This window comes from Drosophila subobscura, chromosome O (genome assembly GCF_008121235.1).
Source record: "Drosophila subobscura isolate 14011-0131.10 chromosome O, UCBerk_Dsub_1.0, whole genome shotgun sequence".
NCBI classification, from domain to species: domain Eukaryota; kingdom Metazoa; phylum Arthropoda; class Insecta; order Diptera; family Drosophilidae; genus Drosophila; species Drosophila subobscura.
Window position 1 is genome coordinate 11,622,760 of NC_048533.1, and position 26,202 is coordinate 11,648,961.

Sequence of the window (26,202 nt, forward strand, 5' to 3'; positions counted from 1 at the left end):
ATGCTTCCATGAAGAAATTATACAAGGTGGTCTCCTCCGGCTGGCGGTTTGGCTCTATTAGTCTCGCTCTTAGCAAAAGATTCGACTAAAAATGCATAATAACGACTAACTTTTAAGTAGAAGCTTATTGAAAAATCAAATTTTAAGAAATAACTTAAATTCGTTTTCTTGTAATGGACAACTTTTAACTTAATACGCAGAACCCTTTCACTTGCACTTGCTCACAACATGGCTAGGAGATCACTTTTGCCGACGAGATGACGGCGCAAGAATCTATGACCTGAAGGTGAACTCGAGCCATCCACACGCATCCCATCAGATCTGCATCAGATTTACGCCCTGGACAGACCCATTGGCAACTACGATAAGGTTTCTGCTTTCTTTTAACACGTTGTGGAATTTTTGACAATTACAGTTAAAGTTCAGAGTTGTCATTTCTTGCATGGGTGATTGATGGCGCCATGCAGCGACTGCAGCTGAGCATGATAAACTATACAAGGTGGTCTCGTCGCATATGCTTAATGTGGGGGCTTATAGGATTAATTTGACGGAAAAAATTCGTCCGTCCACAAGTGAGCACGCACTGAAAAATAATAGAGCCGAACACACCCGAACGCCACCCGGAGGGGACCACCTTGTATAGTCATCAAGGCCTTCCACGGTGCACAGTGCTGTAAAGTGAGGCAATAGCAGCTGTGGCTTCTGGCAGTTACCAACACTAAGGTAGAAAGAAAACAAATTTTTCATTTGTTTAACAAAATCGCCAATAAAATTGGAAGTAAGAGTCTACAACCATGTCAAAGGTGACCGTGCAGGACATTGAAGCCGTCGATGATTACTGGGGACCCACATTTCGCTCGATACTAGAAGGTAAGTGGAAAAAACGGATAACCTTTTTGTTTACGCCCATCGGTAATATACATTTTTTGCCAGGCAACAATACAAAATTGATTAGCGAACAATTGGATCAGCGTATACGCAGCCATGACAAGGAAATCGAACGTATATGCAATCTGTATTATCAGGGATTCATCGATTCCATACAGGAACTGCTGCAGGTGCGAACACAGGCCAAGCAGCTGCACGATGAAGTTCACTCGCTGGACACATCGCTGCGGCAGATCAGTGCCTCACTCATCCAACAAGGCAATGAGCTGGTGCGGGCACGCCAAATCGAATCGAATCTGGCCAGTGCCATCGAGGCACTCAAATCCTGCCTGCCCGCTCTCGAGTGTTACATGAAGTTCACGCAACAAGCGAAGAACAAGCAATATTATCAGGCGCTGCGCACGCTGGAGACGCTGGAAACGGAGCATTTGTCGCGTTTGAAGCGACACAACTATCGCTTTGCCACACAGATGCAGATACAGATCCCCATCATCAAGGAGAACATACGCAAGTCCTCGGCGTTGGATTTTCGCGAGTTCTTGGAGAACATTCGCAAGTTTTCGCCGCGCATTGGCGAGCTGGCCATCACCCACACAAAGCAGCTGCAAAAGCGTGACATAAATGCCATCATCAAGGATCACATGCACCAGACAAATGGCGGTGCAGCCGGTGCGGGTGGCGACGACGACGGTGGCAATGTGAGCGCGCAGGATCTGATTGATTTCTCGCCCATCTACCGCTGCCTGCACATCTACATGGTGCTGGGCCAGCGGGAGTACTTCGAAAAGGACTACCGTCAGCAGCGTCGCGATCAGGCCAAATTGGTGCTCCAGCCGCCGCCCAATATGCACGACAACCTGGAGGCCTATAAAACGTACATCTGCGCCATTGTTGGCTTCTTTGTGGTGGAGGATCATGTCAAGAATACGGCAGGCGATGTGGTAAACAGCAGTTATCTGGAGGAGCTCTGGTCCAACTCGTTGACAAAGTTTGTGAACGAAATCAGCATGAGTTCGTCCTCGTGCACCGATCCAAATATATTGCTGCGCATCAAGAACCTCATTATGCTGTCCATAAACACTTTCAAGTGCTACGGCTACACGGTGAACATTCTGTGGGAGTTGCTGCATAATATGCGAGATCATTACAATGAGGTGGGGAGCACAGGGACATGCCAATAGATAAAGAAATACTCAAACAGATATCTTTTGCTTACAGGTGCTGCTGCAACGTTGGGTTCATGTCTTTCGCGATATCCTCGACAAGGAGCAATTTCTGCCGATGGTCGTGCAAAATGTGGAGGAATACGAGAGCATCATTGAGCGTTTTCCCTTTCACTCGGAGCAGCTGGAGAATGCCCCGTTCCCCAAGAAGTTTCCCTTCTCTCGCATGGTTCCGGAGGTCTACCATCAGGCCAAGGAGTTTATGTACGCCTGCATGAAGTTTGCCGAAGAGCTGACCCTCTCGCCCAACGAGGTGGCTGCCATGGTGCGCAAGGCGGCCAATTTGCTGCTCACGCGCAGCTTTAGCGGCTGTCTGTCTGTGGTGTTCCGGCAGCCCAGCATCACGCTGACGCAGCTCATCCAAATCATCATTGACACGCAGTATTTGGAGAAGGCGGGACCATTCCTCGATGAGTTTGTCTGTCACATGACCAACACGGAGCGGAGCGTGTCGCAAACGCCATCGGCCATGTTCCATGTGGCGCGGCAGGATGCCGAGAAGCAGGTGGGCCTGCGCATTTGCTCCAAGATTGATGAGTTCTTCGAGCTGAGTGCCTACGATTGGCTGCTCGTGGAGCCACCCGGCATAGCCTCCGCTTTCATTACGGACATGATTTCGTACCTCAAGAGCACCTTTGATAGCTTTGCCTTCAAGCTGCCGCACATCGCACAGGCCGCCTGTCGTCGCACCTTCGAACACATTGCCGATAAGATCTATTCCATAATGTACGACGAGGATGTCAAGCAGATCTCCACGGGCGCGCTCACCCAAATCAATTTGGATCTAATGCAGTGCGAATTCTTTGCCGCCTCGGAGCCCGTGCCCAACCTGAAGGAGGGCGAGTTGAGCAAGTATTTCCTACGCAATCGACAGCTGCTGGATCTGCTCATACTGGAGGAGTGGAGCACATATTTCCATGACTATGGCAAGCAGGAGAATCGCTATCACCTGGTGCAGCCGCAGTCCATAATTGTGATACTCGAAAAGATACGCGAAGCGGACAAGAAGCCCATATTCTCGCTGGTGCGCAAAAATGACAAGAAGAAGCTGCTGGAGACGGTCCTAAAGCAACTCAAACACATAGCCGAAAGGCAGAATTAAACGATAATTAATAATTATAGTTATACGCTCCCTTTTGGCTTTATTGCACGCAAGTTGATTTCTTTTTTATTTGAGTTTTCGTATGGAAAAAAACCTATTTAAAACGCCTTCGACTTTGTTTTTATAAAAGACAAATTTCAATTGAAACTTTCCCTTGAATGTGTGTAAAACTTTTTTTGTATGTACAAAAAGCGGTTTAATATTTTTACGACTTTTGCCTACTTGAGATGGTGGGAAAAGAAACAAAAGAACAAAAAGCTAATAACAAATTGTATATAATTATTAAATGTATGTTTATCCGTATTGTATATGTATGTGTGTTTGTGTGTGTACCGCAAAAAGTTGTAGTTAAAAACTAATTTCTATGTTACGTATATTTATTATATTGTTTGTGTCGCTTTTGTCAACTTTTTGTCTCCAAATGCTTGGGCGCATCCGCATAGGTGAACTTCAAGCGAAATGCCTCAGCAAGCAAAACATTTATTTGGCGATCAGACCAATTATGTGTTGGCAGATTTTGTAGCAGCAACATGAGACCCTGTCCGGGGGAAATAAATATTAGAAATTAGCTGAAGCCATCGAGATTTTATTGGTAACTCACTTGAAAATCATTTTGTTGCATTAGCTGCTCCTTCCAGTGCAGCAAAAATGCCGCACACACGTACAAATGGAACAGGGCAAAGCCATCCGATTCGGCCAGATATGTGTCCCACAAGCGGATCGTACAATGCAGCGGCAGTTCGCGTGTCAGCAAATTGTTCATCCAACGAAATGAGAATTGTAAATAGTCAACGCCATGCGTCTGTAAATGACGATGCAGATTTACTGGAAATAAACACCAACAAAAATATAGAAATATTAAATGTAATTAAGGTGTAGAACACTACCCTACAGAATGTTAACGCTTCGAAGCAAAGCAACTTTTTTGATATATTTGCGGCTGACTTTGTAATTTTTAAAGACTTTTTTTAGTGGTAGCGCTTCTTTTTTTTCGAATAACTTGAGTTTCTAAAATCTGGGGATAACGAACTTTGTCCTTCTAAAAAGCTGATGAATGCAGCTAAAAATTTAAACCCAAACCCTTTGTGGTTTTAGCTTAGAGTCTGTTAAATATAAGGCTTTCAAATGCAAAAATGATAAATTTGGTGAGGTGTTTTTAACGAAATATTGACTTTAACAACTCAGAAAAAGTCGAAACAAAATTATATGCCGCGTCCACTTATTGTTTATGAATAGAAGCATTTAATCTGCGTTGTTTAAAGTATTGCTGATTAAAATCTATGGAGAGATAGCTAAGCTAAAATTGGTCTAACTAACTAACAACTAAAAATGGCAAAGCAAAAATTGGCAGAAAAAATCTTTTTAGTGCGAAGCGTAAGTAAATAAAGAAATTTTGTTGCGTAGTGTAATTAGTGTCTAGACTCTAGAACAATGGCTCGTCGCATGTCAATTTTGTTAGCTTTATGGTCATAGCTTTGGGGGGTTATCTTTAAGCACAACAGACAACCATTCTTGGGAGAGAGAAACGTTTATCTTATCATATAAAAATATGTGCACACATTTCCCTCATATCTGTGGCACCTTTTGGCACCTCTCACTCACCGTCTATGCGCTGTATAAGATCCTTGAGTTGATTGACCTTCTCCTGTATGCCCAACTGTGCAAAGATATAATTATCCTGTATGCAGTCGAGGAACTTGGACAGGCACCAAAAGGAATCCGCTTCGATGACGTTGCGCGTCTCCTCCGCCAGCGTGGACATGTCAAACTTTTCGAGATCTGTGCTGGGCGTCAGTGCCTCCTGCAGAAATACAATAAAGAACGGCGTGACCAGATCATTGATGCCCTGCACATAGCCCGAGGCTGGATGCCGAATGGCCCAAATGAAGAGTATTCGCTCGAACATCTCCTGCACGAGCTGCTGCTGGAAGAGCGGTATTTGTGGATTCATGCGCGGCACATCGATGTGTATCTGCCTATACGTGTCCTGCTGTGTTTCGTCCTGGCTGTCGACCTTAAAGTAATTGTGTCTCAAATCCTGATAGCCCTGCCGCTTGCTCTCCAGCACCGCCATGCGTCGCTCGCTGGAGGGGGGCAAATACTTCGACAGCAGCCGCCAGCTTACAGCGCGCATCTGTCGGAGAAATTTAATTGAATTTCGCACACACCCAGAAACGTGTTGGCCTTACCTTGCGCGGCACTCCCGACCAGCTGAGCTTCTTGAGGGCCACCAAATCCAATTGCGGCGAGTCGAGCAGCAGCTGAAACTTTTCAATTTTCGTCTCATATTCGCCATCTTGTGAGTTGGAGCTGATCTTTTGCAGTTGCGGTCTGCCGGGATAGTTCCTTAATCGTGATCTGTAAGTGGAAATTTGATTAGGATTATGTTTACGTGTTGCGCCGCTGCCTCTCCACATGACTGTGAGTGAAAGTCTGTGGGAAAAACTGTTGCATTCTGGCAATTCATGCCTCAAACTTCGCTTATGCCTGGCTTACATCATTGAGCAACTAAGGACAGACCCCCTGGCACTTGTTTGCACAACTGCGAGGCAGATGACTCTTGTTGAACTTTCTATTTTGTTGCTTCCCCCTCACCTGTTCTCATTGCTGTCTGGCAGCGATCGTCGGCGCTCTTCCCGATTCTCTTCCGGTGTGCTTCTGGTGCTTGAGGTCTGCTCAAAGTCGTTGGCCCTTGGTGTGTTGTGGTTTTGATTTTGATTGCTGCGCGAATGCGTTTCAATCACATTGAGCGCCGCCGTTTGTGACATTTGCCGCGATATGCGAGTGCCATCTATGGAGCGAGGGAATACGGAAATTTAAATCAATTAACCCTGATAAGAGTGCGATAAGCTGCAATTACCACCGCCGGCTCCAGCTCCGGCTGCGGCCGCCGCTGCTGCCGCTTCCGTGCTGCTGATGATGCAAAACTCGTCATCGCCCGTGTCCCAGGCATCGCTCACCGACTGCTGATAGTCACGAAAGGTGGACACCATGCCAATGCCGGCAACGCGTTGACCTGTCGCCACGACCTCCTGGGGGAGCTCGCGCTTGGGACTCGGTCGTCCGGGCACTCTACGTCCGCTGTTTTTCCAAAAGGTTGAGTTTGAGTTGTTAGCCAAGATGTTCGTTGCTGGCGTTGTTCCGGCGTTGCGTGTTCCACTGATTACTTCGGCTGCTGTTCCTGTTCTTACTGCTGCTGTTGGCGTATTTTCGGGAGCTTGTTCTACATTATTATCCATTATAGGTCCCCTCTTATAACAAAAATAATCCAATCGTCGATGTCAGCGTCATTATTTTGCATCTACAAACAGTGTTGGAAAGCGAAGACTGTATGACCAGTGGCCACATAACTTTCTTAATAGAGATGCATTTTTGGCTACATTTTTCATTGCAACTAATAGAGAAAGTTTGTATTGCAATATTAAATAGTAGCTAAAATATGAAAATAATCGCAAAGACATAGACAGCTTCAGGGAAAAATATTGCAGTAAGAACGAAAGATATATATACGTTGGTTTGCATATTTAGTTAAGCTGTAATATTAGCCATAAAATGGCTGACCATGCAACAGTGCTATTAGCTCTATTTGGTTAGGTATTTTTACGCTAGCCAACACTCACTACAAAAACAAGTGTTCTTCGCCCGTGATAAGGTAGCCGCAATCGAAAGATTTCATTATTTGGTTAAACAATTACAAGGCGTAAAAACTATGCACCCGAGACAGTCGAACGTATAATTGGCCTACATAAACACACACAAAATGCAAAAGCAAGAGGAGGTGCTGTCGCGCCTCAGGCAAATCCTGGACATATTTCTGCGCGATAACTTTTCCACAACGAACAATGTTTACTTTGAGAAGCTTCTAACGCACCTTAAGGCAAAGGGTGAGCATGTTTCTTGCTTTCTATACTATCTACTAATCGGAGATCTTAAACAGAGAATGCCTATGTGATGCAGGCGCCTTTTATTGTCGACTGGGTGGACAAATGCATGACCATGGTGACGGAGGACTTCAACAAAATCCATCCAAAGGTGATATCGTTCATGTTGAATCTCACCAGCTATTTGGCATCCAACCAATGGATGATTGTGCGCCTACGTGAACTGGACATAGTGGGCAGGTGAGTCTCCTAACCAGAACTGCCTCCAAACTAATCTTTCAACTGAAACTCCCTTGCAGAACAATTAAATTCCTGCAGACGGACGATCGTCAGTTTAGTCCGTCAATCAAGCTGGGTGGCATACGACTGATGAAGGCCGTGGCTCGCTTCAGCATGGGTCTGGCATTCATGCGCATCCATCGCACGTGGGCATTGCTGATTCAGTACTCGAACAACGATCACACGTTGTATGTGGTGCGCGAGGCCAGGCAGGTGCTCTTCGAGATGCTGTACAAATCGTGCGACAAGCTGCATGACAAGGCTGTTACATTGGAAATCTTGGCCGAGATAATGAAGCCCATTCATGATAATCTATACAAGACCACAGACCCCGAGGTGCAGGAACGCATTCACATCAATGTGGACGACAATGAGCTGCTGCACAAGATATCCGCCACATTGGATCTGCTGTCGTACATTCTGCAGCAAACGCTGGTGCACGAGGAGCGCACAATGCTCATCTCACTGATGAAGGAGTATCATGAAATGGAAATAACAATTTGGAAGCTTATCGACATGACGCACAATCCGTATTTTGTGGAGAAAATCTTCACGGCGCTGAGCAGCTACTACTTTGCCCTGCTGTTGCACGAGAAGCTGCTGAATCCGGATGTGACGGAGCCACCCGAAGAATGTACTGAATTCGGTTTGTCCTTTTTCAATCTCATGAAATTCTTCATTACCCGAAGCGACGGCGTGGGCTTTGTGAAAATGGCCGAACTGAATCACATACTGTGGAAGAAGCTCGGCGCTCGTGCGCCCAAGGAGATCATCATACAGCAGGAGCGTGTCACGTTTGAGAATCAATTGATTTGCTTCCACATGCTGCCGCTGCTCTTCTCCATGAAGTACGCCCAGCGGGAATCGGATGAGGCTACGCGCACCGAACTCTTCGACGCTTACATTCTCAAATTGATGGAAATTTCGTGCGAGCAGACATTCCGCATGTGCTACAGCATGCGCGATGCATTCTTCACGCCCGAAGGAGTGGCAGGTGGACTGTTCACGCCAGAGTTGGCCAACAAGTGCATACACAGCATCCTGGCGCTGGAGCATGTGCTGGACCGCGAGCAGGCCATTACCGTGTGTCAGGCCTTGCTGTATGTCCTCCGCGAGGTGGTGGCCATGAGCGCGCTCGGCAGTTCGGATCAAGAGGATTGCCATAGCGTTAGTAGTGTGGGCAGCTCGGCCAACACCTATCGGGATCTGTATCCACGCGGCACGGAGCTGGTCGTGAATGATCCCAAAGTTCTGCATTCCGTCATGGTGGGCCTGCGCACGCTCATCGAACGCTTTAAGATTACGTGGAAGGAGTCTGTGGAGACGATTGGCCTTGTCAATTGTCTGGCCTTTGTGCTGGAGAACACCAACATGGATGCGAGAGTGAGCTAATAATGAAATGTTCTTTTATTATCAAGAATTTCAATGATTTTTTGTCTCTTTTGCAGTGCAATGTGCAAGCCTTGAAGCTCGTGCAGCTGGCTGTGGAGCATTTTCTGTCACCGAACATGGCTTTACTGGTGGACAATCTGCAGGGCTCGGCGTTGGTTTGCCTCGGTCCCATTATAGTCAAGCGCATGCACGATACCACATGGGAGGTGCGTGATACCACGCTAGAGTTAACCACATCCATAGCCAGCATATCCCGCATCAGTAGGTTACCCAGTCCCAAAACTATTCTTAACAATTTTTAACAAACATTTACTTTTGCTTTTTGTGTAGAGTTTCCCGCCTTTCAGCAGTTTTTGATTGACTCAAAGATACCTCCGATTGTCTATGAAATGGCCAAGAATGATTCCGAGAGCTATGTGCGTGCCTCCGCCTTCAAATGCCTCTCCCAAATGGTGTCCATCAATCTACTCTGGGAGAATGGACTCAGTCAACTTGATCTTGTGGTAAGATCGTCCACTTTTTATGCCTTAAACATTTAGCATTAACTTTTGTTCTGTTTCAGGATCACCTTTTGTTTGTGTTATACCGCGACAATGATGATATCGTGCGTGCAGAGGCTGTCATCACATTGATGAAGATCTACGAGCATCGCAAGATCCATCAGAAGTACAAGAACACGCTCTTCTCAACGCTCAACTACTGCGTGGTTGGGGATCATCACTCGGAGGTCAAGATGAATGCTTTGATGTTTTGGCGCCGGGAGTTTTTCCGGCAGTTCAGCAATCAGGGCATGATCGATGGCGTCTTTCCCACTGTAACCTTCTCCAAGGAGCATAAGAAGATTGTTACGCTGACGGAGAAGGAGATTCAGACGAGAATTGCCAAAGTGTTCAGGGAGGGGCAGCAATATGGTTACTTTGGCATCATCATCAAGTGTCTGCGCGAAGAGGTTTCCACGGAAGTGCTGGAGTTCCTTGTGCGCGGTCTTAAAATAATGAATGAAAAGATTGAGCGCTACAAGGGCATCATGGAGGAGGTTGAGCTGAGATCGCCGCCCCCCAGCGATGAGCCATCTTCCTCGTTTAACTTTAAGCCGCAGGAGCCAACGGAGCCACAGCCATCGGGACGCAGTTCCCCCGTGAATCCCAACAAGGCGGATGAGATTATCGAAGGCATACTGAACTCGCAGGATGCGCAGCTGCTGGAGACGGCCTTCCAGACGCAAATGCAAATCAACGAGGAGGGCGATGAGAAGCGGCACGTGGACGAGTTCTACTACAAACAGTTTGCCATGCCCTTGCGGCAATTCTTTGTGGAACTGAAGACCATTGACATGGACAAGTTGATTAAACAGCAAGAGGAATGGATTGACTGCACTGAGAACTTGACGTCCCTGCTGGATGATATTTTGTGTGCGATAAAGCATGATGATGAGAATATGATTTCCGATTGTTACTAAATTGCTAGTTAAGCTGCACAATGTGTGTGTTTTTCCTGAAATATAAACTATTTTTTACAACTTTGTGTGTCTACACACATGTGAAATGAGATTGCATTTGAAAGAACGGATAATAATAAAAGTTTGTTTAAATAGTGGGTAGCTTAAGTGGGTTAAGTTCGTTCACGCACTCTTTGTATATCGGTATGTAATATGGTAGTTCTTTGGTATATTATGGTATATTGCAGCTCCTCATCTGGTATACTTTTTTCGACAAACCCCGGTCACATTGCGGCTCAATGTTTTGGCCGCCGCGAACGAACACGATATTGTTGAATTTTTTGTGCAGCGAAAAGCGGATTTGATCGAATTGAGGCGGTGCAGCGACATATTTCAAAAATAACAAGAAACATGCAGTTGCACAAACGAAAAGCAAAGCGAAAATATGGCCTGTAAATTATGTCATAAATGTGAAAGTGTTTTCCAGTTGCATTGCAACAACAGCAACAACAACAAACGCAAATTCGTCCACGGCACGCATGTGAAAAAGGAGTGCGAGTGGGTAGAAAAAATCAATTGAGAAAGAAAAATTGCATTTTCGCTGCCGCTGCCAAAACGAAAATAAGTGAAAAAAATAGATAGATATAGATATATATACATATATATTAAGTGCGTTCGTGTGTGGTGTGTGTGTGTGTAAGGAAACCAAGTGGAATAGGCAGAGGCAAGCAGCAGAAATAGCAAAAGGAGACACAGCAGCAGCAGCAGCACCAGCGAAGACGACGACAACAAAAACAACACCAAGAGAAACCCGCCGGCCCATCAGCCGACAGAGCGGCCAGTAATAAAGAGGAGAAAAAAATGAGTTCAAGTTGTGAAAGGTGTGTGCCGTTACACTACAACTAGCATTACAACAAATGGCAGCAGCAAACAACAGCAGCAAACAACAGCAACAACAACAGAAGCAACCTCTAGACAACGCAAATGTCGAAATTGTGTATACAATTTATTAAGAAAGCAAGCGGCAGCAGCAACAATGCAGATGCTTTTGTTAAATAAATTGTCTTGAATGCAGAAAATTTCAATGCAGAGTGCATCTGGGTGGTGGTGGGTGGATTTTGCAAGAGAGAGTGAGTGTCAGAGCGAGAGAAGTGAAGGAGTCCTCCTCTTTAAGGCGAGCCGCCTGCCGCTTTGACAGCTGCGTGCTGAAGAGAGTGTTTGACTGAGTGCGTGTGTGCGTTTGTGTGGGTTGCTAGTGAGCCACCCTCCGCGGCCCGGTCTCTCCCTGCATTTCTTTAGCATGATTAAATGCCAGTCTCGAGGCCGGGCCGGCCTGGGTCTTGGCAAATTTATGCATTTTTTGGCTTTTAAGCCAAGCGTGCCTGCAAAATCGATTTTCTTGCAAGGCGCGGCAACAAGCGTCGTGCTGCCAAATATGCCAAAAAGAGAGCCCAGCCATGGCTGACACCCTCTCTTGTGTGTGTGTGTGTGTGTGTGTGTGTGTGTGTGTGTGTGTGTGTGTGTGTAGGAAAGGACGGCCCCTGACTGCAATTTTCAAATAAGGAAAAACCGGATAACGCTTGACAAAATATGTCTGTGTGTGTGTGAAGAGAAAAGCCCAATTGATTGTGGGGGAAAACCAGACACACACACACGCACAAAGTATCTATTATAATGAATGAGATCTTACGCACAAAAGCCGAATTTGGTCAGCTTTTTCCGTATAGAAATTTGTCGCAATGAATGAATGAGTGAAAAAAATTGAATGACAACAGTGGAAGGGGGGTTGGACTTTGGGCTTCCCTTTCCTGCAGATTGCTCCTTTAAAGAGTGTTGTTGCCGTTTGCTTTCTGTAAGAGTATTTCTCTTCGCTTTGCTCTTGCAAACAGTGTTGTTTTTGTTGCTGTTGCTGGGGCGTGTATTACAAAATATCTTGTACTTACGGTGCATGAAGAGGAGGCGCACGGGCGTGAAGAGCATTCCTGAAATGCTTTTTTGGGCGCTCTAAAATAGAAGCAATCGCATTTTATGTCTTATTTATGTGTATTTCTTGCTTGCTCGCTCGTTTGCTTGCCATCCATCCCTGTCTCTCCATTTGTATCACTTTCTCTTTTTTTTCGGCCTTACAGAATAGAATGGGTAGAAATCATCGAGCCACGCACCAAGGAGCATATGTATGCCAATCTCACAACTGGCGAATGCGTTTGGGATCCACCAGAAGTAAGTTATAACTAATTAAATATATTCTTCACCATTAAAATGTCTCTTAGGCGCACACCTAACGTCCAATTTCAGCCAAGAGAGAACTTTAATGTAAGATCACTCGCTCGCCTTACGGGGTTCATTAACCCTCTCAGGGGGCTGTGGGTTCGGGTGGATCTCTCTTTTCAAATGATTAGATGAACAATTTGTTGTCCGGCTGGTTTCTTAATTATCATTCTGGGTCACTACTTGTTTGCACAATTTTCATGCTTGTGGTTTGGCTTGCAAATTTTCATAACCCAGTTCGTAAAGTGGCGTGACCAAGGTTAATTATATTAAAATATCTGTCGAATGATATAACTATTCTGATATAACAGGCAGAGAAAGCGTTTGCTTTTGTTGAGCATTTGTTGTTCAAGACTCCTTTCAACCTTTAGTGCTTACAATTTTCTTTTCTTCACTTCCTTTCATCTTTAAAAGCTTACATTCTTCTTTTCTTAACTTCTTTTCAACTTTTATAGCTACATTTTCTCCCTTTCATCCTTCATAACTAAGATTTTCATGGAGTATATTTTCTTCACCCCTATTTTAAATCAAAACTAACATTTTCATTGAATATTCTTTGCTTTTTCACCCATTTTAAATCAAAACTTTTCCTTTTCAAGAGAGCGAAAAGTTGGAAATTGTTTGCTCAAAACCTTTGCTACCGTCTCCTGCTCTTTGGCTCCATTTCCCTCTCCTGCTCATGCTTTGGTTGCCCACTCTTCCATTTTCGTGCTGGCTTTCCTAATGCGGCAACTCCCAAAAGGTGTTGCAGGCTAATAACTTCGGTCTCGCCCGCAGGCACAGCCATCCAGCCAAAGCAGAAAGGCAAACACAGACCTGGTTATCCTCATTTTGCCTCTATACGGTTTCATTTTTATTTTGCCCTCTCAGTGTCCGGAAGTAGTGAAAATTTCATTGATTTTGTTGTTGGCTCCAATGTCCTCGTCGACTGCCTGGCGGACGGCCTCGTTTCGCTTCTGATTGCACTCACACATGCAGTTTGGCAGTGCATGTGTGAGTGCTCGTTCTGCCTCCTTTAATGAGAGTCCTGCCTGCACTGCATGCTGAGAGAGTGCTGTTTGCCTTGGGTTGGCCGTCCGTGGGTGTCGTGTCCGTTTGACGCCATGATTTATTGCATGTGGTCGGTCTGCTGCCTGACCCTTTCTCATATCTCATCCACATCACATCTGTGTGTGTGTGCGCTTGTGCTTCTCTCTGCCTCTCTGTTACTCTTTCGAGAGTGTTTATTTGTGTGCATTTCATTTCGGTTTTTATCACTCTCACTCTCTGTTTGAGTCATCGACAACGTCACCCACACACGCAGAGACACAGACGCAAACATACCGTTCTTGCTGTTTGGCATGTGGCGGCGCTAAAGCCTATATGACACTTACCTAAAACAACGTGACATAACATTGGTCCCCCTTGATTCATTAATCCTGTCCAGTTAGTATACCATTAACTAGGTTTCAACAAGAACTTTTGTCTCAACGACAGCACGTAATTTGGTAGATCCCCATAGCACCATTAATTCATTAACATTAGGTAAGTGTCATACCTAGTTCAACGAAAGAGAACAGATGAGCAGAAAAACAAACAGTTAATATACATACATACATATGAACATGTCCATAGGTAAATATCAATGGCTGCATTGCTCGACAACAATTTGATCGACAGAGTTAATTAATGATGCTTAGTTGTTTACGAATAAAGGCAGAAAATTCCATATTGGCGTAAAACACTTTCCGTTAGAGAATCCCTTGCCCATCTCATTCTTGCGTGTTCACTCTCCCTAACCAGCAGTAGCAGAAGTCCGCCCTCAATTCAGTATCGTATCTGATTGCAGCGACGTCAACTTCAGCGTCAGCAGCGACGTCAGCTGCACTGCAATTGTTGCTGCTGCGCTTCCCCTTCAGAGCTGCTGCGGAAGCGAATCCTTTTCACTGCGCAATATAATCTAAAGAATTTATGCAGAGCAGCGTGAAAAAGACATTATTAAAGGAGTCAAGCGGAGAGGGGGGTGATCACACTCCACTTCCTCTTCGCATCCCCACCGATGCTTCCTCTTGTCTCTCTTTGCCTGCATTATGCCACCCCCGCAGCTGTCTAACGTGCTCGAAATTAGCAACATTCTCTTTGCTTGTCGTACCCTTGAAGAGGGAGAGTATTTTTATTTTGGCCAGATGTTTGTAACGCAGGGGAAAAAACGCATTTACGACAGTATAAACTCAATATATTTGTGATTATAACTTAAAGCCGAGACGATATAGCATTAGTTTTTTAATATCTTGGCCAAATTTGATAAATATCGTAAAAATATATCTATTATCTAGTTTCCACAGATCAACTTTGGAAAAGGGTATTAAACGAGTCTGTTCCTTGGCTAAAACTCCTTTCTTGCTCTGTGGAAAGTTTTTCTCTGATGCAGCTGCCTACTGTTCTTGTTTTTGTTGCTGATGGCCAACTTGCAGGTTTTTGTTTTAGCGACGCTGTCCCGCGCGCTGCTTTTGTTGTAGCGTGCTGCGCTCTTTTTGGTGTCACCAGCAGAAAGCAGAAGCAGCAGCAACAACAACAATGAGAACTGCGCGGCCTGCGTTCATTGTACGTGATTTGAAATTTATTCACAGTTGGGACTACTATTTTTTCTCTCTCTGTGCTTTTTATTATAACTCGACATTACTCCCTGCCATACCCCTCTCACCGTGGGCGCTTTGTCAACTTTTTCATACTTTTTCTGTTGTTGCTTTTTGCTCGTTTGCCTTTGTAAAACTTCCGGTTAATAGGGACCAGCAGAAGCAGAAGAAGTAGCAAAAGAAGAGTACGACAGAGGCAGAGAGGAAGCAGCAGAAGAAAGCACACAAGAAAAAGTTGCCCTCACGACGAACGTCGCTCGTTTCATGTTACAAAATTCGCCTCGAACGAAGAAGCCCCCCGAAGCCAGGGAAAACGATAATGTTCACGTGCGTCCGCCGGCGTCACCCAAAACCAGGAGAAGAGAGGGACGAGGCCACCACGTTGAGGGTAACCAAAAGCGGCGCCGGTGGTTTTGGTTCCTCAAAAATGGTCAGACCCCGTTCTGGGCCTCCCAACAGGTCGCAGTGGGGGACATGGTGGTGTCACTGGTGCTACGCAATCGTCAAAATATTTCAAATTGTTATTAGCCAGCAGCTTGTTGGTTATATTAGGCTGGAGGCGTGCTTGGTCCTGTCATGTGAATACTGGAATTGATTGCACCAAGGGAAAACTCGTTTGAGTGGAATTTCCTTCTTTTCTATCGCCCAGTAAGTGTTAGTCCTGTATGTTAATCACTCGTCTGGTGTCTGGTTTTCCTGTAGCTGCACTCTGTTGCACTCCCTTTGGCGTTGGGTATGTCATAAATCGATTACTTTTAGCTGCAGCAAACTCAACTCTTCGTCGAGCTATTGCCCATAGCCTTCTTGGGCAACGTATGGCTTCCTGTCTTGGCCAAAGTATGCTTTTGGGTTACACACACACACACACCTAATCATTTCTTCCGCGTTGTTTGGCATAATTTGAAAGCAATTACGAAGCCAATTAAATGTGCATAAATATTGCTTATGAATTTTGGGGCTATTAGAGATACTTTCAGGCATGAAATGAGAAATTGTGAAATGGCCTCATGGGTCTCATGGGGATACGTGAAAACTGTCTACCGTGGCTGCCACATGCAAATAGATGACGTCCGATCTATATTGGTTGCTTAGTCACATTTTTTATGTTTAGCTTCAAGCCGCGATAAGACCTCCATTATAACCCACACAGATTCATTTGAATATGACAACAAATCAAGCATTTTTATTTGTTTGATTAACGATTATTGATATTGCACACATTTCAATTTCATTTTCGATTTCAGAATAAATTTCCCTATACGCGAAGGCAAGAGAATTGGTAGAAGAAAAACCCATAAATAAGCTTAAGACTAGGCTCTTTGCATTGCACTGCCCGCCCGTAGATCTATAAATAAAGCATCGGGGAATGGGGCATATTCCGAAGATCTGCATTCCGCTGCTGCTCCCTCGAGAATGTGAAACATGTGGACAACTCCTCTCTGCCCCATTGGCCATTATCTATAAATCTAGAGACCTTTGATGGTTATTGCTTGTGTCTGGGAAGCGTTCAGGGGGATTCTGATCATACTCAAACATTTTTCGATAATTGGAAATAACTTCTATGCCAACATAAAGATGTCTTTCAATCGCGCAACTCCCTAAACTTTGCTTTGGGTAGCCAACAATTCAATTCCATTCATTGGATACCATTCCCATTTCGGGGGACACATTCCAATTCGAATTCGCACAATTCTTTAAACAGTAGTCCGCCAGACACTCATTCATTAGTCCCTCAGATGTTATCGGCGGACTCCATTGGCGGGGGGCTATTTTCAGATCTGTTTGCTTGCTGGGCTTCAAATATTCGCTCTGATGATGACCTAATTTACAAAAACGGAAAAACGAAATATTTCGATTCAATTTTATTTGTTTTTACGTATTGCATGTATTTCGGTGCCGTCTGTGGATCATTTATTTAATTTTATTTTGGCTATTTCTTCCAAGCATGATTCACTCTGGGATCGGTAAGGAAAAGGGAGAAGGAGGAGCGAGTGCGGTCCATAACTGACCTCGGCAACAGTGTTACGGCCAGAGACCCCGCCCGATTGGAAATCTCGTGCTTGCGCCACTCTTTGCCCGGCCACCATTTGCCGCTGATTAAAAGTTGGAATTGTTTTTCAATAAGCGCCCAGACGCCTCAGAGCAGCGAACATTTCTATGTACGAGTACTTAGTGTAGCAAATTGAAGGCAAAAGATAACGAAACGAATGCATTATGTGCGTAAGAATGATCTATATATAAAATTATAGCCTCCCATTGGCATCGTCAATTGGGGAAATTAGTAGAGGTTTGATTGTGGCACACTAAATGGGATCAAACATGATCATTCTTACAACTATACTATAAACATATAATTGTGTATTTGCCAGCTCAGTTGGAAATTGTATATCCCACTTTTCCATGCTTCATCATAATAATATTGTGGATGACAAACAGCAGGGCTCTATTATATCTGGATATCTTTTGAGGTCTTTCATCTTCACTCAGTTGGAACGGGGCATGAGTAAGAATTCTGAAGAAAGTTTTTCAAAGCAAAAAAACAAATCATGTTGATGCCTTAATCCCCAACAAATATTATGAATTTGAAGGAAATTTGACGAGTTCTCTTCACATTTTTGCCAGAGTCAAGTGCAACGCTCTTGAAAGCATTTCTGTTCCCCTTCTACCAGCACAAAAACAATGGAATTTTGGAGCAAAGAACAGCTGAAAAATGTAGCAAGGAAAGAGTCGATGTCAGAATAGAGAATACTCATTATTATTTGGATATATTTAGTGCAATTTACAATTGGAAACTACCCCGAAAAGGTCCAGGCAGGATAGTTCTTCCAATAAAACTTTTCCATTACTTCTTTTGATGGAAAAAACGTAGCTCCAAAAGGCTCCGATATGTAGGGCCATTTCAGTATAAAAAAACTCTTTATTTCCTGTTGCCACATGTAAAATACACTCTAATGGGGTATACAAAGTTCCATCAATTTGAAATAGAATTTTCTGTGCTCTGCCAGATGAGATAAAGATGTGGGCCATAGAGCGACTCTCCTCATCTATCCCCATTGTTGTTGCCATATTTCCATAATTACAAAAAAATATTTGGAATATCGTACAAGGCCATAAATGAGGGCGAGTCGGGTGATGTTTCTTATAAATAGTACAATGTGTCTCACGCTGCTGGAAGGTAGTGGAAAGATCTGATAAGCAGGGGAGGATGGACAAGCTGGATGACTGACTGACTGAGTGACTGACTGACTGACTGACTGACTGACTGACTGGCCGGACTTGACTGACAGTTGGAAACGCAACAATGCGAAAAGCGTAACGAGACGACATTGCCATCGCTGGCTGGCATCCCATCGCATCGCATTGCCTACCGTCCCCCCTTTCTGATGAGTAGCCTTGCCCCAATCAGCGTCTGGTCGCGCCCACAAATTATGCAACATACGAAGCGCAGTGCAAAGAGGCGGCTCTCCCCCCACCCGAATGGAAATGGTAATGGAATACCAGAAATGAAAAGCAGCCAAGCTGAAAGCTTTCATTTGCAATGGACAGCAGCAGCAGGCAGTAGTGGGTTTGGTAAGAGCAGCAGTAGCAGCAGGAGGGGGGAGGAGGATTGGGTGCAGTTGCAACCACAATAACAGTAACAGTAGCAAAAGCAACAAACACAAACAAAAGCTGCAGATTAAAAACGAGCGTGGGTCAGGGCAGTCAGCAGGGTATGTTACAGAAAGGGTAAGGCATGGGCCTTGCTTTTGACACAGATCGAGAGATATGGAAGAGAGTCCTCACCTACTCTCTAATGCACCTTGCATTGACATCTCTTCTGCGCTCTCCCTCTCTCCATACCTTCCCACTCTGCTGCGCTCTGCAGTCTTCCTCTTGCTACTCTTTAGCGCTGCTCCTCATCTCCCATTTTGAGGTCTGGGGCCTTGGGCTTGGGCCTGGGCTCAGTGCTTTTACTGTGGGCGGGCGCATCTGCAGTGCAAAAAGTTCAAGGTCAGGCCCACGCTGCTGCTGCTGCTGCTGCCGCTGCCGCTGCATGCATTTTGCAGAAATAACCCTGACTTCTCTGGCAGAAAGAGATGCCAGCAGAGAGAGCGAGAGAATGAGAGCGAGATGAAGCGGATTAAACACACGCGCCTCGTGGACAACAAGGCCATCGGTTGGGGAAGGGTAGAGTGCGGTACGGGGAGTAAGCCTGTGCCAGGAATAATCGAGAAAAACCTTGTTGTTTGTCAAGGCACTTGTTGTATTTGCGCTGAAGATAAAACCCTTCAGATTCAGATTAAAAACACACACAAAGCTCATTGTGCACTCACTCTACCTCTCCTTCTCGCTCGCTCTCCCTCTCTCAAGTTTGCTGATTAAGCCCGAAAGAAAAGCTCTTGTGTGCAGAATAAAGAAATACCAAAAATAAATTCGTTTTGTGTAATTGTTGGTTATAATTCAAGAGAGGCTGAAAGCAACAACAAAAGAGGATCCAACAAAGCTGCGACCAGAAACGGAGGCGACTTATCAATGCCCCAAGCACATCAGCACATAATGCCGTCGCTGTGTCTGTCTGTCTGGTTGGGTCCAGTGTCAGTTCTGTTGAAATTTTGCCATACAGATGTGTGGAAACGTGCCACAGTCTTTATGGCAAAAAGAGAACTACAGAAAGTAGAAACTATTTAAGCTTAACTGAATTGGATACGAAATTGGACACAAGAATGGAACAAGAGCTGCTATTTTTAATAGATTTATAAGGATTAAAGTGGCAGAAGTGTAGGGCAAGTTTGCAGGTACAGATTCCAGTGGGAGATTTGCGATTTCTCTCTCTGTTGCAAACAGCTGATCAGCATGCAAAATGCACACCATTGCACAGCTGATTTGTAGGCCTGTCAAAGAGGCAGCTTAAACGCACCATAAATTCTCGCTTTATTTCCTTTTTGATGTCACATCTGTGCTGGTGTTCCACCTACGCATAAAATATAAATGATAATAATTTGCCACGCGTTCCATCTCGTTTCGTTTCGCCATGTTTCGTTTCGTTCCCGTACTCATGCACGTTCCCGTTTCGTTCTTGTCGCATTACAGGATGTGCCAATTAAGCGTACCGACTCATCGCAGTGGTGGGAACTGTTTGATACGAATACGCAGCGTTTCTACTACTATAATGCGGCCACGCAGAAGACCGTGTGGCATCGGCCGAGCAAGTGTGACATTATACCGCTGGCCAAGCTCCAGACGCTTAAACAGAACACCGATCCCAGTGAGCGGCGGGAGCAGACAACGCCCCAGAAGCATCCACCGCAGCAGCAGCAGCAGCAACAACAGCCAACTCCACAGCTACAGCCACAGCCACAGCCACAAGCACAAAAGCTACAGCAGCAGCAGCATCTGCAACAGCAGGCATCGCCCATGTCAGGGCCAAATAAGAAGGGGCGTGGCCAGCGCATCAGTGGCGGTAATGGTGCAGTGGCCAGCTCCGAGGAGAAGCTGCCCGGCACTGAAATGATCTCTAGTCCGCGTGGACGTCAAAGTTTTCGGTGAGTTGAGTAAACTCTGGATTGTTTATGTTTCCTTTCGAATTGTGTTTACATTCCATTCTCTTTGCAGCGTCGGCACGGGTGACTCATCCCGCTCGATGGACCTGCAACAGCAGCATCAGCAGCAGGCATACGCCTCGAGACGTTCACAAGGTAAGCTGCTGCTGCGGCACCTTCATTTAATGACTCATCCTTGAATTGATTTTTTGCGTGTGTTTTTTGTTCGCAGACTCCTGCAATCACTACAAGGAATCGGGTAAATCCAGTGACTCGAGTTTGTCCAGTGCGCATGGCTATCGGCGCTTCAATGATGCGGGCAATGGCATAGGCGGGCATGCCGATGGCTTGCGTTTGGGCTCACTGCAAAAGCACCAGCGCAGCGGCGGCAAGGATAATGGAGCGTAAGTCGACATCGCCTCATTTCATTATTCCACATTTTAATGCTTGTTCCTCTGGGTTTGCGGTACGCTTCATAGCTTTGAAATGTTGCAAGAGAGCGTTAGCTCGCATAATTTACCGCATGGCACGACAACATCCACATCCTCATCGTATATTGGTGGCGGCACGGGCACAGGCACGGGTCAAGGCAGTGGCTATGGCGACAAGTACTTCGATCATCAGCTTCTGCCCAATCATATGCAGGGCTATGGCTCATCAAAATCATCGGACATTGCCTCGCCCACCCACTCCATCCACACGCCGCAGTCGCAAAAGAAGAAAATATCGCCAGATGCAGCACCCACAGGCAACCCATACAATTACGCACAGCAGCAGCATCAACAAAGGAACGCACAACGCAGCGGAGGAGCTGGAGGAGGGATCGGTGCTGGAGTTGCTGGCACGCCAGTGGGTAAATCTTATGGCGGAGGTAAAGTGAAATGAACTTCACTCCATTCTAAACCAATCTATTTTCTATCCATCTTTCCACCCCTTTGCAGATCGAGAGTACAAAGTGTCGTTGGCCCGCTCGGGGAGCTTCATGTCTTCCTCGATCAATCCCGCAGCTGCTGGACATCATAGCAAATCCTATCGCAAGAGCAGCGCCGAGGCGGCCAATGGTGGCGCAGCCAGCGATGATTCAATGCACGAAAAGTATTTCAAATCGGTGGAGAACACACCACTGTCCAGGCGACGGCACACAACCAATGCCACAAAGAGTGCCAGTGCAGGCGGTGGCGGTGGTGCAAGTGGCAGCAACACAGCCACAAGTACAGCGGGCAGCGGCAGCAGCAGCCACAAGAAACACTCGAGCGACTCGAGTCCACAGAGTCCGATCAGTCCGCAGACAAAGAGTTCGCGGCAGGCCAAGACGAGTGCCACGAATCCGCTGCCTCAGCTGCAGCACTCGCCCAGGATACAGGAGCCCAGCCATGGGATGGATATGCTGAGCCTCGAGCGCATTACGCTGGGCATGACGGGACCCATCTCGCCAGGTGGTGGAGTTGCCTCCGAGAATTTGGGCCTGCTGACGCACTCTTCGCGTGGCTCCAACGACTCTGCACGGCAGCGCCAAAAGTCCAACAACTCCACAGCGAATCGCTCGCAATCGCATCATTACCCGGGCCAAGGATCGCTGCGTCACAGTGCCAGCTCCAGCCTGGACAAGCGTGCTGGCTACCAGCACAGCGGTGTGGGCGAGAAGCGACGCTCCAAGCAGCAGCAGCAACAGCAGCAGCACCATCACCTGCAGGCGGAAAACAGCGATGCAGAGTACGACAATGGCAACACATCGCCGCTGTACAGCAACTGGGATCAGGAGATGCCGCATCTGTTGCCCCTCAAGCACTACATCATTGAGCAGGCAAAGCTGTCGGGTCGCTACGACTATCGCGGCGGCGATGGCGGTGACTCGGACTCGTATCACTCGGACAGCCAGTCGGAGCACTCGCTCTCGGGCCACGAGCCGGACAACGAGGACTCGGATGGTGGCTCGGACACGCACGGTGGCTACTTGGAGCACAACTATGGCATGATCGAGGACTATGCCAACATGGGCGACAGTGTCTCCTACTACGCGTATCAATATCCGCCATATGATCCTGCTGGAAGAGAGGACATGTAAGTCCCACCCATAGAACGAGGAATTTTTCAACCAAAGCTCAACCTTTTCGTTCCTTTTGCAGTTCCGACAATGTGGAGGCTGTGCTGGAGGGTATTGGCGGCAATGTGGAACCCTCGGCGCAACCTTCTGTACCCAAGCCAAAGCCTCGCTATCAGATCTCATACTATGACACCGTTTCGCACAGTCCCGCGGCTGGCGCTGGTGCCCACCTTGCTCAGCAGCTTTATTCGAATACCCCACCCTATCAAGGTCATGGTCATGGGCATGGCCATCACGTCCAGCCACCGGCACCGCCGCATCAGCAGCTGCATCTGGATCCAAGCGACTCCAAGCAGAAGCAATCACAAACGCTGCCCTCGCCCAATCGTCAAATCTCGCGTCTGGCCGGACAGGGATCAGCAGCAGCAGCAGGAGGAGCATCAGCCAAAGATGAGGCCAATCATGGCCATAGCCATAGTCTTGTTGCCGGTCAACAGCAGGGCACAGGTGTGGCGGCCAGCCTCTCACGTGCAGGTGGCCATAAGCTGGCACCGCCATCGCTCAAGCCCACCATTCAGCAGATCTTTCCGCCCAGCGATCGGGCACCGGGCGGCATCAATAGTGGCATGGGTGGACAGGGCGCCACATTGGCCTGCATGAAGGAATGTGATATCGAGAAGTTTGCCGCTGACAATCTGAATCTACACTCGAAGGGCATCTTCCGGAAGAAGGCATCGGTGCGGGATATGCTCAGTTGGACGGCGGAGGCCATCAGTCGCCCCATGTTGACCCTGTCACGGGATAAGGCGGACAAAAAAAAGGCCATTGAGCTGTTCAAACTTGTGCAGATCTACATGGCTGATCGTAAAGCACGCATGGGCATGAATCTCAATTCTGTGGCCATTGACATTATCACAGCATCCTTGCCGCAGCATCAGTGAGTCCTCGAGTTTATAAAAAGTGTGAAAAAGGTGTCTAAATTTTTGGTTATTTCCCTTGCAGGTTAAGGGATGAGCTATATGTGCAGTTGTGCCGCCAAACGACGGAGAATCCCAAGCGAGAGTCGCTCATACGTGGCTGGGAGCTGATGGCCATTTGTTTGTCCTTTGTGCCGCCTTCGCCCACCTTTCAACCCACGCTGCTCAAGTGAGTTCCAACTATCTCCCATGTCGCTGAATGTTTATTCTTCAACACAATTGGTGTTCCCCCGCAGCTATGTCAATCGTCATCGCGATCCTTCGTTTGCCACCAGCTTCATGGAGGTGTGCAAGTGGCCCATTCATGTGCAGATCTCGCACTATGCCACAGTGTGCTGTCGCCGCTTGGATCGCATAGGCAGCAGTGGCAGAAAACTGGCCAAAAAGCCCACAGAGGATGAGGTGGAACAGGCGAGGGTGAGTTGGGGATGCATAATTGATTACCTAAAGAGACTTTTTACACCTTTGGTAACCCTTTCCCTTGCAGCAACAAATTCTGCGGAACAGCATGTTTGGCAATACGCTGTCAGAGGTGATGGATCTGCAAAAGGATAAGTTTCCCTTCCGCAAGTTGCCCTGGATACAGACCACACTATCAGAGCATGTAAGTATCACCTAGGAAAAGTACTCCCGAAGAAGTTCTCTAAGCTTTGTTTATTATTTCAGGTCCTGCTGCTTAATGGCAAGCAAACGGAGGGCATCTTTCGCGTCTCGGCGGATGTGGATGAGGTGAGCTGCATGAAGAATCGCCTGGATCGGTGGGATGTTCCTGACTATAAGAACACAATGGGTAAGTGGCAAAAGCTAACCATTGGTGCAGCTTACTAAGGCGTGTTCCTGCCATTTCTTACAGTTGATGCCCATGCGCCAGCGAGCCTGCTTAAGCTGTGGTATCGCGAGCTGTATGATCCGCTAATACCGGATGCGTATTATGAGGATTGCGTGAATACCGAGGATCCCGATAAAGCCAAAGAAATAGTTAATAAGTTGCCCGAAATAAATCAGCTGGTGAGTGCCATGGAACCTCATCTCAAAACACTTTTAAATGATTTAATTTCTTGTATTTGCAGGTTCTAACGTATCTAATACACTTCCTGCAACTATTCTCCAATTCGGAGGTGGTGAGCAATACCAAAATGGACTCCTCGAACCTAGCCATGGTGTTTGCACCGAACTGCCTGCGCTGCACCTCCGATGATCCCAAGGTGATATTGGAGAATGCGCGCAAGGAGATGTCGTTTATGCGCACCCTAATACTGCACATGGACACCACAAAAGTGGAGAATCTGGTCTAGACTACCTACCAAAAAACCTACCTATCCGTATATGTATAACGTTATTAACCTATCCTAACTTTACTATACACCAACAAATTCTTAACTTAAACGAAAGAATCTTAACTCTACTTTAACTTGAAACTCATTTTGCTACTCAGAATTTGTCACTGTCCAATTGCTACCAAAACTCGAATTTTATTATTATTATTTTGTATTTGTCTAGGCAGCTTGTTCAGAACAAACAGCAGCAAAACCCAGCACACACAAACACACTCGAAATACTCGAAGAACTTGCAACAAAATGTGCTTTTTGAAACCAAAAAAAAAAGAAAACAAAAAGAAAAGATAAATGAAAATAAGATATCCAAAACTGTTTAACTCAATGTGTGCATGCCTAGTTATGTGTCAAATTGTAGTTGAATTAATTTAATTTGCATTTTGAATTATTGTTTTTACTTTAAATGGAATTTAAATCAAAGCAAAAAGCAAAAGCAAAAAGCAAACCAATACTCAAAGCAACTCTTAACTCTCAAAAGCAAAAGCAAAACCTTGAACAACTTCTTGCAGAAGCCTATAAATAGTTCTTAAAATAAACATAAACCTAAACATAAATCTATAAATATTAAATAACAAATCTATCTATGTATATGTATGAAACGAAGAAGGGCAGAGAAACTGAAAGAATGAAGTAGTAGAAGAAGTGAATCAAATGCAATAAGAGGTCAATGATAAAACTGCTTATAAATTACATTTGCAGCCAACGTGTAGTGCTATAAACGAAATATTTATTCAATTTGCATTAAAAAAAAGAATTAAATAAAACATTAAATTAAACAAAGTAACCGTAAATAAACCAATAAAACAAATTGTTCAAATCGAAACAACAAAAAAACCCAATTACAATGGAGAACAAAAATCAACTGAAACACACAAAATTATATACATACAAAAATATTGTATGGGCGTGCAAACAAGTTTCGAAGGTGATCGAATAAAGTTATATGTATATGTATAAATTAAAGCCTACACCAGAGTGGCAAATATATATTTCATTCCAGTGTTATCTGTTCTACCCACATGCCTATAAGACATGGACACATTATAAATTCAGGCAGCTCTTCCTTGCTCACAATTTATGCCCAATTTTGAAGTCATTTCGAACCGTTTGTCTCCTGATAATTGCTAATAATTTAGCGTCACTTGACGACCTAAAGCCCCCCACAGCCCTGGGACACCTTATCAATAGCAGCAAAGAGAAAGATAGCTTCTGCAGAGTCCCCCGTCAATGCCTCGTAGCCC

The 26,202-nt window shown here is 45.8% G+C and overlaps 4 protein-coding genes across 5 annotated transcripts; 3 read left to right on the top strand and 1 right to left on the bottom strand.

The window, feature by feature from the left end:
• Positions 1 to 700: 700 nt before the first annotated feature.
• LOC117898960 (exocyst complex component 6) lies at positions 701 to 3,321 on the top strand. Its single transcript, XM_034808698.1, has 3 exons — positions 701 to 870; positions 934 to 2,042; positions 2,107 to 3,321. Exons 1-3 carry the CDS (start codon positions 795 to 797, stop codon positions 3,211 to 3,213), a joined length of 2,292 nt encoding a protein of 763 aa, XP_034664589.1. The 5' UTR covers positions 701 to 794; the 3' UTR covers positions 3,214 to 3,321.
• A 175-nt stretch (positions 3,322 to 3,496) lies between these two features.
• On the bottom strand, positions 3,497 to 6,535 carry LOC117898961 (TBC1 domain family member 22B). The gene is made up of 6 exons (XM_034808700.1): positions 6,074 to 6,535; positions 5,809 to 6,004; positions 5,403 to 5,571; positions 4,816 to 5,347; positions 3,815 to 4,038; positions 3,497 to 3,751 (listed from the first exon to the last, which is right to left on the bottom strand). The coding sequence occupies exons 1-6, from the start codon at positions 6,450 to 6,452 to the stop codon at positions 3,617 to 3,619; spliced, it is 1,635 nt and encodes a 544-aa protein (XP_034664591.1). The 5' UTR covers positions 6,453 to 6,535; the 3' UTR covers positions 3,497 to 3,616.
• Positions 6,536 to 6,830: 295 nt separating this feature from the next.
• Positions 6,831 to 17,795, top strand: LOC117898959. 2 transcript variants are annotated; one of them, XM_034808697.1, is made up of 7 exons: positions 6,831 to 7,097; positions 7,151 to 7,334; positions 7,394 to 8,756; positions 8,822 to 9,026; positions 9,096 to 9,268; positions 9,328 to 10,231; positions 17,785 to 17,795. In XM_034808697.1, the coding sequence occupies exons 1-6, from the start codon at positions 6,974 to 6,976 to the stop codon at positions 10,222 to 10,224; spliced, it is 2,946 nt and encodes a 981-aa protein (XP_034664588.1). In that variant the 5' UTR covers positions 6,831 to 6,973; the 3' UTR covers positions 10,225 to 10,231; positions 17,785 to 17,795. The 2 variants fall into 2 exon arrangements, with proteins under 2 accessions (XP_034664588.1, XP_034664587.1); XM_034808696.1 differs by lacking the exon at positions 17,785 to 17,795 and having other exon boundaries at positions 9,328 to 10,294.
• On the top strand, positions 10,495 to 25,438 carry LOC117898957 (hornerin). The gene is made up of 14 exons (XM_034808695.1): positions 10,495 to 11,084; positions 12,333 to 12,423; positions 20,157 to 20,608; positions 20,679 to 20,761; positions 20,838 to 21,009; positions 21,085 to 21,476; positions 21,547 to 22,666; positions 22,732 to 23,586; positions 23,652 to 23,795; positions 23,863 to 24,043; positions 24,114 to 24,230; positions 24,293 to 24,416; positions 24,480 to 24,634; positions 24,697 to 25,438. The coding sequence occupies exons 1-14, from the start codon at positions 11,065 to 11,067 to the stop codon at positions 24,919 to 24,921; spliced, it is 4,131 nt and encodes a 1,376-aa protein (XP_034664586.1). The 5' UTR covers positions 10,495 to 11,064; the 3' UTR covers positions 24,922 to 25,438.
• The last annotated feature ends 764 nt before the right edge of the window (positions 25,439 to 26,202 follow it).